Source organism: Phalacrocorax aristotelis, chromosome 5 (genome assembly GCF_949628215.1).
Source record: "Phalacrocorax aristotelis chromosome 5, bGulAri2.1, whole genome shotgun sequence".
Classification (NCBI taxonomy): domain Eukaryota; kingdom Metazoa; phylum Chordata; class Aves; order Suliformes; family Phalacrocoracidae; genus Phalacrocorax; species Phalacrocorax aristotelis.
The window spans coordinates 6,773,084-6,792,856 of NC_134280.1; the positions used below are offsets into that span (position 1 = coordinate 6,773,084).

General features: G+C 41.7%; 1 protein-coding gene across 1 annotated transcript in view; it reads left to right on the plus strand.

Annotated features, from left to right (window-relative positions):
* LOC142057218 (von Willebrand factor D and EGF domain-containing protein-like) overlaps positions 1 to 19,522 on the plus strand; it is a 196,826-nt gene extending 177,304 nt beyond the window's left edge. The window contains exons 28-29 of the mRNA XM_075092829.1: positions 6,578 to 6,675; positions 18,006 to 19,522. Of these exons, the coding sequence (XP_074948930.1) occupies positions 6,578 to 6,675; positions 18,006 to 18,020 (113 nt within the window). The 3' untranslated portion in view covers positions 18,021 to 19,522. The remainder of the gene's footprint in view (positions 1 to 6,577; positions 6,676 to 18,005) is intronic.
* Positions 19,523 to 19,773: the final 251 nt, after the last annotated feature.

A 19,773-nucleotide genomic window follows, 5' to 3' on the forward strand; every position in this document is an offset into this window, starting at 1 on the left:
ATTCAAATATTATTTCATATTCTATATCAATGTGTTTTATTACATATTATAAAACACATTATATATTGCTTATTATATTGTGTGTGAATTTATTAATTTATATTTTCTAATAATTATTACATTTTTTATATAATTAATTTAAATTGTTTCCATTTCATAATGTAAAACTTCCATCTCACAAGTAACAATCCAGATGATAACTTTTCTCAGCAATCACTGTACCTTCTACACTACGCAAAAGGAATTAAGGCTGTATTGTTTCTCTGGGCCTTTTTCAAGGGTAGGAGGAGGTTCAATGACCCCAGCTTCATTCCTTTCAGCCTGTGAATTCATGCAGCTGTCCTTATCGAGATGGCAGAGATGGAAATGGAGGTACAGGTTGCATCTATACAGTGAGCACCATTTTTCCCTCATTGACTTCCTAACACACATCCAGTAGGGTGACCAAACCAAAGGACCTACAGAGACTTCCACTATTTTCTGGACATTTCTTAGAAGTAGAAAAATTGTTTTAGTCTATACTCTACTGAGACAGGTAGCCAGAGTAGGCTGTTAAACCAACAAAAAAGACAATGGACAAATACTGACAATTCATCCTGGACATTTACTTTTGATTTATCTCTAGTAAGGAGTCACAGATCACCTTCATCAGTGCAGTTTCTACCTCACAAAAGCCTAAGCCTATATGGACAGGATAAGAAGATGTTTGGAGGCAGTGGTAGATATAGCTGCCACAATAAAATCTGTTCTATATCTTCTGTTCTCAGTCTTGTATAAACTCAGGAAAACCAAAACATGATGTTCTCTACTTTTAGGTCCCTAATAATTAGAATAATACTTACAAGTGCAATACTGATGTCTCAGATTTACGTGCTAACTTTCACCAGGACAGAAGGGCATAGATTTCTATCACAAGTGATAGTCCAAAACGTTTCCACCTTTCAGTGGACAGAGTAAGGTTTCTGTTCTGCTGCAATGAAGATTGGCACTGTCTAAATCAGAATAATTTTATATCTGAAGTATTTTGAAAATGCTTCAGAACAAGACCAGTCTCTGGCTACCGCTACATGGCAGAACTTTGCAAGAGTAAAAGCAGAGACTTCTAGGAGACACTGGTAACGGATAAAACACAATAGTCCTTTTTTATCAGACTGTAAATAAAGAGGTCAGTCAAGAGAATAGTTTTGTTCCTCATTCATCTGTAACTGAACAGAATAGCTTCTGAAAGAGGATCAATAAAATAGGTCATTTGTCACAACAAATAAGGTGTACAGTGGAATACACACATTACCCTTGCTAAAGACCTATGACTTTGATGATCATAGTTTAAGGAATAATGGCCAAGTTTCAGACTGTATTGCAAATGCAGGGAAATTACCTTTTGGGAGGACAGGTTAAAAAATGTCATTTGAAATACTCATCATGTCTCAACTATAGAAACCAGCAGCTTCATAGCTTAGGCTCCCTCCATTAGAATGTATTTTCTGTCTGACCCCGTTTTTAGCCTTCATTGCAGAAGCACAAATATTCCAAAAATTCCCTCTCTGAAAACACATAAACTGTATCCCGGGACCACCATGTTTTCATCAGTGATTTCCTCCCCATTCCATATTAGACACCTAGTCTAAAGCTGCATGCTTGTGGCTTCCCCCCACCTTCTGCAGTGTTAACTCTCATCTCTTTTTCTTGAGCTAGAAAAGGAATACTGGACCAAAGCAGTGAAGACCTGATAGTGCAATCTGATTACTCTGACAGATATAGCCAAAACACAACCCAGTAAAGTCAAAAGGCTTCTGGCCAGGGATATAAGTCTGTTGTTTAAGGCTCTGAATGCAGGATCAAGGTATAATTCCAATAATTAATTATAAAGTATAAGAAGGTTATAGTTGTGAAGGATCTTCATCATTAAAATTCATGCTGCTATCTTCTGTTCTAATATTATTGAACCCATACTAGCTCCTCATTGCCCTTCAGAATATCTTCTCTTTATTTGCATGCTATAAGTGTCAAGCTTATAGCCTTATAATTTCCTCAACATTCTTCCTTGTTCTCTCTCTCTGCCTTGAACAACATCTCAGACAGGCTTTCTCCTAGCTTTCCTATGTAACCCTTTCAAACCTTAAAAAAAGAAAAATCTTAAAAAAGAATGCAGTTCGCATGCAAATTATAGCTCTGCTCTTTTAACACCCAGGGATAAATCTCTTTTTGTAATGGGCATTTATCGATTATAATTTTAACATAAGCTTAGCTTATTAAATTACTTTCTTTGCTGAATCTGTACAGGATAATGCATACGTAGCCTGTGTCATTTTTAGTGTTTAGTGGCTTAGCATCCCTTGTAAATACATTTATGAAATATTCATTTGAACTTCAGCTATGTTATTATCCTCTGTGATTTCAATTCCAATTTTCCTCCAAAATGTTTTTAACTTTTATCCTAACTGAGGTGGTGTTTTTCTGAGCGCTACAGCAGGAAGCAGTGGGTGGACAGGGAGAGACAGGTAGGTAGCAAAGGATAAAAAAGGAGGCATTTTTCCCCTTTTTTTTCTTTGTTTGCATCAACTGAAGCTCAAAGCAACCACAGAGAGAAAAAAGCCTGGTACATTTTCTACTGCCTGTTCTTCTGCCTGTGCATACCAGAACACACCCAGCTGCTATAGGGGTCTCCAGAAGAGTCCACCTCTCTTTGCCTTACCTGTCCTTAGTTTATCCACTACAAAGCTGAAAGGAGACTCAGCTTCCATTTTTCCCCAGCCTAAGTTCATATCAAATGAAAAATAGTAATATCACACACAGTTCTCCCTCTTCTAGCTTACAGTACAGTGGAACAAAACTGGTGTGGGCACAAGAAGCCCCTTCTGCTGACAATGCACTCCCTATTGGGAAACGTTTCTGTTCCAGTGAATGAAACTCTCAGAATATCCCAGACGTATATATATGAGTTCTTTCAAAGTTCATGGAGAAGCTGAACTAGTAGTCGGCAGATGATGAGCACACTGGTCTAGCTTGAACGTGATTTCATTCCTCCTCTGACCCATCCACACCCAGGATTCAAACTTGGGCGTCCCACTCTCAGAAGAAGGAAAAATTCAGAAATTTGCAGCTGCCCATTCTGGGTCTTAAGAAGTGCTTTGAAAAGGACACCCAACAAAACCCATTTTGCTTCTTAAAATCTTATTTCAACAAAACAGCACTTTTTCCTTTTCAAAATAGTAGAAATAGACCAACTAGCTCATATACTAGGAAGGCAAGTCACTAGCTCCCGGTCACTGGAGTCCCACAGCAGATAACCACCCAACACAGCTGGCTTCTTAAAAAGAAGCACCTGAAGGTCACCAGCATGCCCAGGTCTCTGCCTATTCCTGTTCTGGACATGGTACGGGTCAGTAGTTTTGGCTCAGCATGAACCCTCGCTACCTGACTACTCTTAAGAGTTGCAATCTGCCAAGCTCTTTACAGCCTCTCCTTTTCAAGAGAGGCAGTAATTCTGGTTCTTCACTCCTCTGTCCCGTAGCTGTCAGGCCTGAAGTTCAGCATACATATTTAGATTTTAATATTCCCTACTCTTGCAAAATCTTAACCTCCTCACTGAGCATTAGCTGTCATGAAATCCTGATAAAACAAAACCAATACAAATTCCAGACGCTAAACATCTTGTCACTGGCCTTCCAAGATCACTATAACAATTCCTACAACTCTGAGAATCACATTTGCATGGCTAAGGATCCCACTATGTGTTTTCTAAAGAAATTTCACTTGGCCTGGTTGATCTCTGAGACTTCAGATTGTAACACACAGAATTTGCATGAGCTTAAATTTGCGTGAAAATGAGAACCTAATTCTGGAATTTGTTCCTTCAGCCCCTGAATTTGTTGATTTTCCCTCATAGAGATACATTAAACCCTTTCAAATCTGATGGAACACTTTGCTCCATGATGAAGGGATGGTATTGGATCATAGACATGCATCTACTTTATTTTCAGATCTGTCTTCATGCGGCATGGTTTGCACCTTCCACACAAGAAAATATAAGAAGCCACTTGTTGATTCGCATCTGACCAGTTCTGAAGGCATTTAGTTTGACTGCCTGTAACTAGGATACAATATTCTGGCAATATTTATAGAAGGTTTAACTCCCAAGATCTAATTAAAATACTATGACATGTGGGTTCTTGAATTAGTGCCCTATGAATTGGCCATTCTCTATACTCAATGCCAAAATAATGTCATAACAATATAAACTGCTAATGAGGATGAAGAACTAGCTGAAATATGACTATTTCAATTGATTATCTTTTTCTCTCTTAAAAAAATAAAAGAACACTGATTCTTTTACTAACAGAATATCTTCAAATGCATGGACCTCTATAAGTACACTGGTACTCAAGATAAAAGGATTTTTCTGATTTCTTTTTACTTGGAATAAGTAGCTCATTACTGATTCTGAGGGACAATGAAATTACATGTTCTTATGCGCTGGTTTCCAGAGGTGTAAAATGTGCAGTTCGCCAAATTCTGCCCTTCATTTGTTGTGATAGCATCACCTTTGGGAGCACATATTTAACATATCTTTTCATGAACAAGGAAGGGCTGGTTGAAGATGGGAGAGTTGGGGGTAGACTTGGCTGCAGTGACCAAGACATGGTAAGAGTTCAGGATTCTGCATGGTAGAGGCAGGGCAACAAGTCGGATTACAGCCCTGGACTTCAGGAGAGCCAACTGTGGCCTCTTCAAAGACCTGCTTGGAGGAATCCCATGGGCTCGGGCTCTAGAAGGCAGTGGGGTCCAAGACAGCTGGGCAATATTCAAGGACAACCTCCTCCAAGCTCAAGATCAGTGCATTCCTGTGAGGAAGAAGTCAAGCAAAGGGGCCAGGAGACCTGCATGGATGAGCAAAGAGCTTCTAGAAAAACTGGAACAGAGGAAGGAGGTTCACAGTATGTGGAAGAAGGGCTGGCCGCTTGGGAGGAATATAGGAACATTGTCAGGGTATGCAGAGATGCAATGAGGAAGGCCAAGGCCCCCTTGGAACTAAATATGGCAAGGTATGTCAAGGATACTAAGAAGGGCTTCTTCAAATACATCAGTAGTGAAAGAAAGACTGGGGGGGCTGCTGCTGCTGCTGAACGAGGTGGGTGCCCTGGTGATGCAGGATGCAGAGAAGGCAGAATTACTGAATGCCTTCTTTGCTTCAGTCTTGACTGCTAAGGCTGGACCTCAGGCATCCCAGCCCCCAGAGGAGAGAGAAAAAAATCTGGAGAAAGGAAGACTTGCCCTTGGTTGAGGAGGATTAGGTTAGAGATCATTTAGGCAAACTGGATCCTCACAAATCCATGGGCACCAGTGGGATGCACCCACGAGTGCTGAGGGAGCTGGCAGATGCTCTCGCTAGGCCACTCTCCATCATCTTTGAAAGGTCATGGAGGACAGGAGAGGTGCCCGAGGACTGGAGGGTAGCCAGGGCAAGAAGAAGAACCTGGGGAACTGTCGGCCAGCCTCACCTCCATCCCCGGAAAGGTGATGGAACAGTTCACATGGATTCACCAAGGGGAGATCCTGCTTGACCAACCTGACAGCCTTCTATGGTGGTGTGACTGGCTGGGTCGATGAAGGGAGAGCAGTGGGTGTTGTTTACCACGACTTCAGCAAGGCTTTTGACACTGTCTCCCATCATATCCTCACAGACAAGCTTAGGAAGCGTGGTTTAGGTGAGTGGACAGTGAGGTGGGTTGAGAACTGGCTGAACGGCAGAGCTCAGAGGGTCGTGATCAATGGGGCAGAGTCTGGTTGGAGGCCCTTAACTCACGGTGTTCCCCAGGTGACTGTGCTGGGTCCAGTCCTGTTCAATATATTCATGAATGGCCTGGATGAAGAGTGTTGGAACAAGGCACAAGGCACAAGTTGGAACACAGGATGTTCCAGATAAACATGAGAAAAAAACCCTTCCCTGTGCGGGTGCCAGAGCAGGGGCACAGGCTGCCCAGGGAGGCTGTGGGGTCCCTTCCCTGGAGACATTCAAAACCTGCCTGAACGTGGTCCTGTGCACCCACTTTAGGTGTCCCTGCGGAGGGGTTGGACAAGGTGATCTCCAGAGGACCCTTCCAACCCCTGCCATTCTGTGATTCTGTGATTCATCTCAAGTCAGGAACGGATCTCTTAATAGCTGTTACTTTATTTGAATTGGAACAAAAGCAAATCAACTTTGGCACAAATCTGGCCCAACCATTAATGCCCAGAACGTGTACAGCTTCTCAAAAATCGGCCCTGCACTGACCAATTTCTGACTGAGCTGAGGCGATTACTTTGGCACAGTCTTCTATTTCTCCTCTTTCATTGGGTACAAAAGGAAAAAATAAGGAAAATTGTAAACATAACTGACGCATAGGCATGAAAAAACCTATGATAAACTGTCTTTAATGCCTTAATATTTTTGTATTTATTGTCCTTTCCTTCATCATATGAAACCACAGAACCATAATATATTTTGTCACATTTTCAAAAGCAGCTAAATATTTCCTTTCTAATTCCAAGACTTGGAATATGTGTGTTTCTAAACAATTTTATCTTTCATTTGTAGCACTTTGTGAGCAAAAATGTTTATTTGGAAGCAGATGCATAAGACCAAATGTCTGTGCTTGCAGAGGTGGCTATACTGGTTCAGCATGTGAAAAGAAGGTAAGGTCCAAAACCACTGATTCTTATGGAAAGGACAAAAAATATTTCAAATGTAACTGAAATAGTTTACAGAAAAATGGATCAAAGTCTTGTTAACCTTATGAAAGATGTAAACAAGGTTATAAAATAGTTTAAAAGAATTTTAATGAGTGCTTAGCTGCCAAACTAACCGTGTATCCAAGTTCTATACAAAATTTTCCCATAAGGAACAGTTTAATACTTCAAATATAAAACCCACAAAAGCTGCGTCTATTCTGGTAGTTAGGGTCATCCCTTATACAGTGCTCCTGTCCAAACCCACTAATCATGTGCACAGCAAACCCTGGAGAAAAATACCTGGTTGCAGCCCAGACCAAGCCTGGAGAGCTTTTCTGAATTGCAAGGGCAACCTGCTCCTCCCCACCAAATGCCCCTCCGCTTGCTTTTCACCCCCCTGCCTTCCTAACTTTGCCTCTTGTTCACAACATGAAACAGCAAGCCTTGCACCGAGAAGGTCTGCGAGCAGCAATTACTCTTGATCATTCCTTCTCCATTCCAGTTCCTGATGTCCACAGACAGCCTGCTTCATCTTGCTGAGTTTGACCTCAAACTATATATTAAACATCACTATAGACCTATCTAAAAGTGGTGAAACACCAAAGCAGTTCTCCTGGTGAGAGAGACCCACTTCATTCCTCCAAGTAACTTTGTTAGAGGGTCTTTTCCAAGATGAACTCTCCTAGTACCTGTTAACACTTGCTACTCCACTACCAAACAAGTGTTCCTGCCTGTGCTCAGACAGAGCTGATGGGACTAAATCTTCTGGGCCCTTCCAAGGTGAATGACAGCCAAAATAGGTGGCACCTTTCTTGCTCTGTGTCTTCTTGCTGTGATCGCTATTCCGATTGCCTTATGAAGAAACAATGATTTCTTTCTTCCTGGCGTTGACCAAAGCAAACTGAAGTCCAGTTCATGCAAATCCTATTTTTCATGAATATGAGAACCATTGAGTTGGGCAAATACTATCCTCAACCCCCCAAAAAAACTCCAGTAAGCCATGTGCAACTACCAGAATGGTTTGAAAAGTAATAGCACATCCAATAGCTGGGTTTGACCTGACCATCACATCACTGTATCTTTTTGGGTCCAGTTTCTCCCCAATTTCACCACTAAGACAAAATTTCTTCTGTCTTGCCTGCTGTGCCTAAACACTGTATATATCAACTTGAATTTCCTCTTCTATTTTGAGTGCTGCTTTATGTCATATCCTGCACCCCGTGTTTCTCAGAGAGTCTTCTCCTTTCCAGAGTCACAAACACCAAAAACCATTTTACATCCTTGCCATTGTTAAGGGCCACATTTTTAAGCCATGGTCATTTCCCATAACTCAAACAGTATTACACTCAATGTCTGGACTGGCTCGATCTCCAGCTTTCAGAAAGGCAGGCTGCCCTGTCATTTATCTATACTGAAAGGCTAGGGGCAAAAATTAACATATTTTCATTTCATTTACATAAGGTATTAACAGAAAGCATGAAAATATATTCAGATAGTCACTTTATTCTGCTAATTATAATTAGATTTTAATATCAGAATTAAAGTTCTGTATGGATTTCCTTAAAAAGTACATTCTCACACTAAATTGCAGCTCCTACATCAATACTGAAACAGAGCTGATGTAGATAAGATGAGTAAGTCTTGTAATTTCTGATATATAAAAAATCTATTAAACAGGTGGCTGTAGCCTAGGAATTCCTAGGCTAGGAAATTCCTAGGACCTAGGAAAATATGGTGCACATTTTCTCAAATAATTAGCAGAAGTCATCCAGATGGAAGCAGGAATATGCCAAGATAAACTGGAGTTATTGTCTGCAGGTGTTTATATCCAGGAGACTTTCTCGTGATTGTTCAAGAGTTGCTCTTTTTGATACAGCAGACCAAGATTACCAGGATTGCTTTAGAGCACTATTCTAGTTGTGAAAGTGATATTTGTCATTTCACAAATGAAGTGGAACTTTGTTGCACTTAACATAAAATATGAAATCAAAAAAACAGGCTTCCTTTTTCACATGAATAAACTATTGCACAGTAAAGCAGTGTTGAAAGAAAAAGAAAGTAGAAGAAGACTTTGCATATTACGTATGTCCAAAATGCCATGCCATCAATGATATATGTAATGACACGGTGATGCATGGGCCCCAGTGGGATGCACCCACGAGTGCTGAGGGAGCTGGCGGATGCTCTCGCTAAGCCACTCTCCATCATCTTTGAAAGGTCATGGAGGACAGGAGAGGTGCCTGAGGACTGGAAGGCAGCCACTGTCAGTCCAGTCTTCAAAGAGGGCTAAAAAGAGGACCAGGGAAACTATCGGCTGGCCAGCCTCACCTCCATCCCCGGAAAGGTGATGGAACAGTTCACATGGATTCACCAAGGGGAGATCCTGCTTGACCAACCTGACAGCCTTCTGTGGTGGTGTGACTGGCTGGGTCGATGAAGGGAGAGCAGTGGGTGTTGTTTACCACAACTTCAGCAAGGCTTTTGACACTGTCTCCCATCACATCCTCACAGACAAGCTTAGGAAGCATGGTTTAGGTGAGTGGACAGTGAGGTGGGTTGAGAACTGGCTGAACGGCAGAGCTCAGAGGGTCGTGATCAATGGGGCAGAGTCTGGTTGGAGGCCCTTAACTCACGGTGTTCCCCAGGTGACTGTGCTGGGTCCAGTCCTGTTCAATATATTCATGAATGACCTGGATGAAGGGACAGAGCGTCCCCTCAGCAAGTTCGCTGATGATACCAAGCTGGGAGGAGCAGCTGATACACCAGAAGGCCGTGCTGCCATTCAGCGAGAGCTGGGCAGGCTGGAGAGCTGGGCCAAGGGGAACCTCATGAAACTCACCAAAAGCAAGTACAAGGTCCTGCCCCTGGGGAGGAACAACCCCCCGCACCAGCACAGGCTGGGGGTGACCTGCTGGAAAGCAGCTTCTCTGAGAAGGCCCTGGGAGTGCTGGGGGGCAGTGAGGTGACCCTGAGCCAGCTCCGTGCCCTTGTGGCCAAGAAGGCCAGCGGTGCCCTGGGGTGCATTAAAAGGAGTGTGGCCAGCAGGTCGAGGGAGGTTATCCTCCCCCTCTGCTCTGCCCTGGTGAGGCCACATTTGGAGTGCTGCATCCAGTTCTGGGCTCCCCAGTTCAAGAAAGACAGGGAACTACTATAGGGAGTCCAGCGGAGAGCTACCAAGATGCTCAGGGGACTGGAGCATCTCCCTTATGAGGAAAGGCTGAGAGACCTGGGTTTGTTCAGCCTGGAGAAGACTGAGGGGGGATTTCATCAATATCTCTAAATATCTAAAGGGATCTCTAAATATCTATATGTCAGGATGATGGGACTGGACTCTTTTCAGTGGTGCCCAACGACAGGCCAAGGGTCAACGGGCACAAGCTGGAACACAGGAAGTTCCAGCTAAACATGAGGAGAAACCCCTTCCCTGTGCGGGTGCCAGAGCAGGGGCACAGGCTGCCCAGGGAGGCTGTGGGGTCCCTTCCCTGGAGACATTCACACCCCGCCTGGACGTGGTCCTGTGCCCCTGCTCTGGGTGTGCCTGCTCAAGCAGGGGGTGGGATGGGATGAGCTCCAGAGGTCCCTTCCAACCCCCACCATTCTGTGACTCTATAAACACATGGGTCTCTCTAGCAATGAATCATCTCACATTTTTTTAAGGCTGTTTGAAGTACTCTTCAGTTTTACGGCTTATTCCACAGAAATACTGATTGGCTGCACTGATACGAACATGCATTGCTTTGATGTGAAGAAGGAAATGTTCTGAATAAAAGGGAATTAACAGGTTTCCTTCAATCTGTGATCCTTGCTGAAAGCTAGAATCAAAGTAGGTAATAAAAATTATGGATATAATGGCGTTTAGTTTAAATTACATGGCTTATATTATATGAAAGCAAATGAGCTAGCCCTCCAAAAAATCAAAATTACAAGAGGTATTACAATACAAAGCTTGTTTACTAGCATGTGTTAGAGTAAATTGTAAACATAGGAATTCATACCCATATTACTGTAGAAAGGTTGGTATGATAGGTCTCCCAAGAGCTAATTTATCAGGCTGGGTCAGGTAGAAGTGAATAATCTGAAGAGGCTTTTATCAGCTTCTTCTACAAACCTGTCAGCTGTGGAAAACTCACAATTTATCAAAGTAATTTTTTCAAGTATTTAACTACATTATTAGAGCATAGTTTTGTTTTTCCAAACACTGAACATAAACCCAATCTGTTGCAAGTATAACTGATACTTCTTGGGGTAACCGTGTTGGGCAGAGAAAAGTTATCGCAGTTCTTTTAGTAACAACATTTACATGTTCTAAGACCCTTAGTCTCTCCTGCCTGACTTTCTCCCATTTTTCTAAGACAAACCAATCAAGTTTCAAACTGTGTTCTCTGTTCCTCTTGTCTAAACTCTCTCCAGTTTCTCGACATCCTTCCTGACGTGCTGTAGCTGAGTGCCAGCATGAGCTACTGCTAAAGAACTGCCTCCCTGAGTCTCTGGTTAAGACATTTACATGAAAAGATTTACATTTTTCTGTGACAGTACTGCAGCCTGCTTAGTCTTTTCCAATGTGCTGATACCTTATTTCCCATTTGGCATTTGTGCCGTTGACTTTTCCTGTGTAAGCACCATCCTTATTGTCTTTACTTAATTTTGTCTTATGGATTTCAAACTGTTTCACCCATTTATCAAAAAGATTTTTAATTCTAAGCCTGCTTGCACTGCCTCCAAGTGCAACATTGTTCAAAAATGTGACATCTCATTGTCCAAGACATTAATGAGAGTGGCAAATCGCAGAAAAATCAGAGCCTATGAGTACCTACCTTGACAACAGACTATCAATAAAAGTATTCTTTGATAATACTTTCTGTCATGGTTCAGCCTCAGCTGGCAACTGAACACCCCGCAGCCACTCACTCACTCCCCCACCCCTGTGGGACGGGGGAGAGAATCGGAAGAGCAAAAGAACTTGTGGGTTGAGATAAGCACAGTTTAATAATTGCAATTAAAATAATAATTATAATAATAATGATTATGATAATAATGACATTAATGATAATATAATAAAATGGAAAAGGGAAAAAAAAAATTAAAAAACCCAGAAACACAAGCGATACAACCGCTCACCACCCGCTGACTGAGGCTGCCGGTCCCCGAGCCGCGATTGCTCCCTCCTCCCCCGGCCAGCCCCTCCCAGGGAACATACTGGGCATGACGTTACATGGTATGGAATATCCCTTTGGTCAGTTTGGATCCGCTCTCTTAGCTGTGCCCCCTCCCCTCCCGCCTTCTTGTGCCCCCAGCAGAGCATGGGAGGCTGGAAAAGTCCTTCACTAGTACAAGCGCTACCCAGCAATAAAGAAAACATTGCTGTGTCATCAACCGTGTTTCCATACTAAGTCCAAAGCACAGCACTAGGCCAGCCCCAGTGAAGGAAATTAACTCTGTCCCAGCTAAAACCGTGACACTTTCTCAAACAGGCAGAGCTAAATCCAGCTGGTGGCCAGTCACAAGCTGTGTTCCCCAGGGCTCAATACTGGGAACAGTCATCTTTAATATCTCTATCAATGATCTGGATGAGGGGATCGAGTGCACCCTCAGTAAGTCTGCAGATGACACCAGATTGGGCAGGAGCGTTGGTCTGCTTGAGGGAAGGAAGGCTCTCCAGAGGGACCTGGACAGGCTGGATCGATGGGCCGAGGCCAATTGCATGAGGTTTAACAAGGCCAAGGGCCGGGTCCTGCCCTTGGGTCACACCAACCCCAGGCAACGCTCCAGGCCTGGGGCAGAGGGGCTGGGAAGTGCCCGGGGGAGAAGGCCCTGGGGGTGCTGGCTGACAGCCGGCTGGGCATGAGCCAGCAGTGCCCGGGTGGCCAAGGAGGCCACCAGCCCCCGGGCTTGTGTCAGCACTGGTGTGGCCAGCAGGAGCCGGGCAGGGATGGGGCCCCTGTGCTCGGCACTGGTGTGAAGTTCTCCATTGCTCTGGAGCACAAGTGTGCTGGGGAGCGGCTGAGGGAGCTGGGGGGGTTTAGCCTGGAGAAGAGGAGGCTGAGGGGAGACCTTGTCGCTCTCTGCAACTGCCTGACAGGAGGCTGTAGCGAGGTGGGTGTTGGTCAAGTCACTAGTGATAGGACGAGAGGAAATGGCCTCAAGTTGTGCCAGGGGAGGTTTAGATTGGATATTAGGAAAAATTTCTTCACTGCAAGAGTGGCCGGGCACTGGCACAGGCTGCCCAGAGAGGTGGGGGAGTCACCATCCCTAGGGGCATTCAAAAAACATGTAGATGAGGCACTTAAGGGCATGATTTAGGAAGCATAGTAGTGTTGGGCTGATGGTTGGACTTGATGATCCAAGGGGTGTTTTCCAACCTCAATGATTGTATAATTCTGTGATTATTTCATCTGATTCATACTTACTGGCATGACTGTCTGAGTCATGTCAGAAGTCTCCCTAGGGTGAAAAACCTATCTGCTCCTGGTGCCTACTTACCTTACTATGCTTGAGGGGCTTATAAATCGTTTGCTTAATAATTTGTGTTAGTATCTTTCCATATACCAACTTAGTCCATATACCAACTTTTTTTTTCTTATTTGAAGATATGTACCATGTTTATTGGGACTATTTATATCCTCCGGGAGTTCTCAAAGTAAATCACTGCCGGTCTAGAAACTGCATCTTTAAATGGGCTGGGGTAAACTCTGTGAGGCCCCGTTGACCTGGATAAGCTGCTTCATGTAAAGCTCTGTTACACACTAAGACTTTCCATATGGTGAGTTAATGCACAGTAGATAGCATACCATAAATTTAAATCCCAGTTTATCGGCTGATTATTTAACCTTGTAAACAGGCCTTAAGTCTCACTTTTCTGAATCTAAATACTCAGTTCCTTCCCTACTCTCCTTTGCATTCCTGTTCCTTTGTTAATTCTCATCATGTTAAACTTTTAGTCACATTTAGCCTTTCTGTGAAGACTGAAGAAAATGCATTGAGCACGTTAGCCTTGCCTGTGTTATCTGCAATCTTCTCTCCTTCTTGTTAGATTTACCACTATGTTTCGTTATGGGAGTTAAAACTCATGCTTTGCTCTGTTTCTGTTATGAATCTTCAAATAATGGTAACAATACAGTAGCAGTGGCATGTAAAATTTGTCAAAAAACCTGGATTAAACGGAGTGGAGCAGCCTCTTCAGCAGCAGCTGACAAGGGATGCTCTAGGTGACTGCACCTGCAGCTAACTGAATCTTGCCAACCTCCCTTTCCCAGGGAAGGAGATCCAAGGTAATTGCCACTTATCCAGGTTAGGAGACTGATTTCCTCCTTTGAACTTGATGTCTGGTCCCACAAACTTAGAGTGAAAAATTCATTTGCATTGCCTTTTTTTTTTTTAAGAGTAGAGACTGAAAACACTAAGGAGATGGATACAGGGAGCTGGAACAAAAAGGCCTCACTGCAGAACTTGTTTTTCCACAAACTAAATAGTGTCTGGAGTCTGGGTTTGCCAGTGCGTTTGGAAAAGCAGGGCAGCCCATATTCACTTAATCAAATTATTCCCCTTTCTCTGCTGTAATCTTTGGTATGGTTCCCCTTCGTGCAGTTAAGATTCCTGGAGGAACAATATACATTTTCCCAAATTTTTCATCATCAGCAGCCTAGTTCTCACATTTATATTACCAAGTGATTTGCAATTCATTTTCTGACACTTTTGGTTTACTTTGTTTTGGACTTCTGCTAAACAAAGCCTGCCAACAGCATTCCTCAGCAGGCTAATGAACTTGCTACAATAGCAATCACTCTCTTAGAAACCTTTTGTGTATTTTTAATTTGTATTGACTCTTTGAGAGATCCAGATAATTTAGCAAGTTTCGTGTCAGACATGAAGACAAATACTCCTGCTGACTTTTACATTCAAAACAGCCATTAGAGCACATTTGTTCAGGGCTGGAAGGAGTGACCCAAATAAAACAGACTAAACAGACCTCGTTTCCAGTGGAACCACAGTTTAAAACTTTGACACGAGTCTGTAAAGAGGCTATGACAATCACTGCATCATTTGTACAACAGGGAGTTTTTCAGAAAGTTGAAATTCATATTACATCTCTCGTCCTATCTGATATCACCATGCTTTCCTTGGTTATTTTTTCCTTTCTAAATGGATTAAAGTAAGAGCATTAATTAAGCCAACAGAATTAATTTAAGCTAAACAATGTTATCTAGTTAGATATAAATGGTACAAAATATTACACAACAAGCTATCATGATGGTGTATTTTCCCAGTAACAGTTTAAATATTAATGTGCTAAACTTGCCTGTCTGTTAAATATTTATTCTAAGGCATAAAGGTACTGAGAAGTGTAGTCTGTTACAGAAAATAATAATTAAGAAAAGGTAAACCTTACAGCAGATATATTTAACACTAGAATTTACCAGTATATCGAACAGCAACAGGCCATTCATTTCCTATGAATAAACCCAGTGACTGCCTTCCAAAGATTAAACATACTATTGATTTCAGTACAGTCTGAAAATACAAGATGTTTTTAATAAACAATTTCTTATATTAGGCAACCCTTTGCTGCAGTTAGTGACCTTAACATCACTATTACTTTGTTCATATATACATCAAGAGACATTAAACCACAAATCACGGTGCTCAAGTTATAGAAGCTGTATTCAGCATCTGTGAATACACAAGCTAGTCATCTGTGGAGTAGGAAAAAAATGGCATGCCTATTCATAAATTATTTGACAAATGAATGGAATTAATATGAGATTAAAAAGAAAAAGTCAAATACAAGCAGTGTCGAGCTATACATGTATGTCAGTCAGACTATTTGTTTGCTTATTACAAAGGAATATAAGAGTAGTTAATGTGATTTAAGCAAGAAAAACGCTGTGACTTCCTCATCATATCGCTGAATACCTTCAACACATACACTTGTTCGTGTATTCAGATTCTATTCAGAGGCAGCCTGATACACTTTAGTTAGTTTAGACCTTGAAGCACCCAAGACCTGGGGCTTCCAGGCATGCCCAGATAAATCCACACAGAGATGTGCCCTACGAGGTGAACTCGCCAGCTCAGGTCCCTCCTAGCCTGGAGGCGTATGCTTCATCCTATTGATAACAAAAGCCTGCAATTGGTCCTTAAAGGATTTAAAGAACCATGACAGTGCACAGTAAAATGAAAATCTACAGTGTGTATGAATACTTGAACACACTTTTAAACTCAGAGAAGCTTATGAAGAAATAAAAATTTTAAAAGTGTTCATTCTGGACTTCTACTGATTAATTCCCACAATAAAAATATATCTTTTCTTTAAAGCTAAATGGGACAGAAGAGCATTACTGATTTGGAAATTACAATGTTTTTCTTTAGCTGTTATTAGAGTTCCGGGAACACAGGAGAAACCAGTCTACGGAAAGTCTTCCCTGATATGTTTTGACTTCAGTTGACACGATCCTTCAGAATGGGGCTTTGGGGTGACTGCAGGCAGGTCTCTGTAACATGAATACCTAGAAGTTTCTGCTTGGTCCTAAACATATACTCCAACTTCCTTCACACATGCTTCTACCAAAAGAAAGCAGGGCAGGGCCTTCACAGCAGTATAAAAAACCTCATGTTTTTTATATCAACGTACATATATATGTATCTGCGTCCAAAGAAGAGCAACGAAGCTGGTGGAGGGTCTGGAGAGCAAGTGTGGGGGGGAGCGGCTGAGGGAGCTGGGGGGGTTTAGCCTGGAGAAGAGGAGGCTGAGGGGAGACCTTATCGCTCTCTGCAACTGCCTGACAGGAGGCTGTAGTGAGGTGGGGGTTGGTCTCTTCTCCCTAGTAACAAGTGATAGGATGAGAGGAAATGGCCTCAGGCTGCGTCAGGGGAGGTTTTCATTGGATATTAGAAAAAATTTCTTCACTGAAAGGGTTGTCAAGCACTGGAACAGGCTGCCCAGGGAAGTGGTGGAGTCACCATCCCTGGGGGTATTTAAAAGCCATGTAGACATGGTGCTTAGGGACATGGTTTAGTGGTGGACTTGGCAGTGCTAGGTTGGTGGTCAGACTCGATAACCTTAGAGGTCTTTTCCAACCGGAATGATTCTATGATTCTGTGATTATATATATACAGACACACATATACAAATATATACATATCTAAAGTCCAGATATATGTTTTAGTATAAATGTGTATATAGATATAAGGAAATGTGGAATATGACACAGACATGCACATACATTTTTATTTGACCTCAGTAAATATGTATCACTCTTCCAGATACTTCACATATTTTTTTTTCCATGTAAAACCAAATCCTTACTCTAACTAAACCTGTCTAAATCCCAGCAGGCACTTGTAGAAGTACACTCTCTTTTCATATAAAATAAATGTGCCATGTACTATTCACATATAAACAACTGCTACCTGGAAACACCACTATCAGAAACTAAGGTAAGGTATTTCAGAGTCAAAGAGGGAAGTAAAATTTGGATACATGATGCTAATATCAAGGTTAACCTGTCATATCAAATACAGATATTTCAAGGTTAGGGAGCACCTTTCTTCTTGTCCTGAATAATAAATTAGTATCAACATCTTTATGTGCTTTGTAATATAGATTTCTATAAAACTGCCCTTCAAAATGGGTTCTTAAGTCTATGTTCTAGCATAAAATAAAGCTTTTCATATCATCTATTATCTTGTTTTGGGGTAAAGAAAATTCACTCATGTTTTTAAACCAAGATGATATTCATGGACAACTTCTGCTGTATCAGAATGGGATAAGTGCGCTGAAACGCTTTCAGGCAAGAAGCCAGCTATCTCCATGTGTTATACAGAAGTGGCAGAGTGATATTTTTTTTAAGGCACACCTGCTTTAGATGAAAGAAATTGAATTCCAACTCCATAACTGTCAAGTGCCACCGCAAATAATAGAGCCTAAGCCGAATCATTTCAGCAATATAGCTATTTTCCTGTTGAAGCGATGGAGCAGAAATCAGCCATAGCTAGATGATATCACTTTATGTGCATGCTTTGGAAACAGTTCCATTCATCATTTCACTGCTTAAGCCCTTCCAAAAACATGTTCTTCATTCCCTGGTTAGTAAAAACTTTGGTTACCTAAGTCAAAATTGTGAAAAAAATGTGGATTGTGATTTTGCCGTAATTACATAAAAATTCCAAAGAAAATACTGTAACTACAGTAAATCATTTGAACACTTGCACATAATATTTCTTACATGACACCGCATGCATGAGGCTGTTTCTTCTGTAGTCCCTTAAGTGGCTGAATCCTCATTTCTTTTTTGCAGCTCCCAATAGGATGAAGATAACAGGAGGACAATGAAGACAATCATTTGGGCATTGATAATTTGGCACTGAGCACGTTTTTCATTTGGGAGAATATAGTGTGAAGAAATTGATAGTTCTCTCTCTTTTTCCCTCATATAATCACACAGAAGAATAATAAAAAACCCCACCTTCTCATACATCAATAAACCTACCTTTACTTTATAACCTGTCTATGGCAAGGCTCAAATTCATGATCCGTGCCTGTAGTGACACCATCACAGTGACTGCTCCTGACAACACGATTTTAAAACGGTACAGACCATTTCATAAAGATTTTTAGTGCCATTAAAATTTGAAGGCACCGATAAATTTCCTCATTTCTTCCAATTTTTTTTAACAGGTATGTTTACCCAGAGTCTAGAGAAAAGGGAGTAAATAAGATCCTGCTTTTACTGGGAAATTTCAGTGACTACCAAGGGAAAGATCTCAGTAATGTTTAACTAACACTAGCTCCAGCCTGTAGTGTCTTTCTGCTGAGTAACTGCTAAAGCCAAATGCTTTAGTTTTCTAAGTTGTTAATGTGTCAGCATTTATTTGTGGAGGTATCAACACAGTACCTGGTGAAATGCTGGCTTTTAGTTGCCTCTACACCTGCGTTCTCCTTTGACCTCTGTAACAGTTATACATTGCTCCTGGGTGAGTCAATGGTTGACATGTTAAGGTCACACAAGACCCCATGTAGCCATACAGCCTTAATCCCTGGAAGCATTTTATAAAATTAGCTTTCTAATCATACAATAAGAGCTTAATGAAATACTGGAAAATCTAGGTGCTCTCAGAAATTTGAATCTTTATCTGAAAATTCAGATTTACAGAAATCTACCATTGGCTCACCTACCAGTGGTCAAAAGATGAGCCACGTGTTTTGCCACAAGCAGCGGTACTGGCGTAGGATGGGACGGAGCAGTGGCAGGAAACCTAGGGGGAGAAGGAAGGAGTGCAAGGAAGGGAATACGGAACCAGTTATAAATTCACTTGGAAAAAATAGAGTTTTAAACTGTCACCTTGGACAACTCAGGTTCAGCACATTAAATCCCAGACCACGTCCTGGGCATTCATGCTCTCCTTTCGTTTGTCTCATTGGAAGATTCAGAGCAACTATGGATCAAAATCTCGGTGCCTCGATGGAGGAAGACAGAAGTTTTGACATTCCCTCACTCTTCTAGAAGCAACTTAGGGGAGCAATGATACAAGTAAGGATTTTTTTATTTCAGGGCTGCAAGAGTAACTAGATGTAAGATTTGATCTGACCCTTAATGTCAATTTATAAGAATAAAAAATACTGACTGTGAGACCTTTGAATACTGCAAATTAAGTGTCTAAAAAAGCTTTGAAGAACTGTCAGTACCACAATTCACAGAAACTCCTTTTCACCCAGCTCCCAATAGTAGCATTTTTCCCCACATCTAATGTAGCAAAATGCTTTTAAATGTATACATTCTGTTTTCCAATAAAAGAGTCTCTATTCTTTTTTTCTAAGTTTCGCCTTTCATTTTATGTTATGAACTGCTCCAATGCAAATAGTTTCCCAAATGCAAAAGATTAAAAAAGCAAATTACACTTGCCACTCCTTGCAAGTTTCCTACAAACACTTAGACAAAGGACCAGACTTCAAAAATACTTGCTATATATTACTAATACATACTGATCCAGATCACAGTTAGCAATGTTAATATGAAGTTAAGTTTTTAGCGTTCGCTTTAACAGTTCCAGGAAGACATTAATACT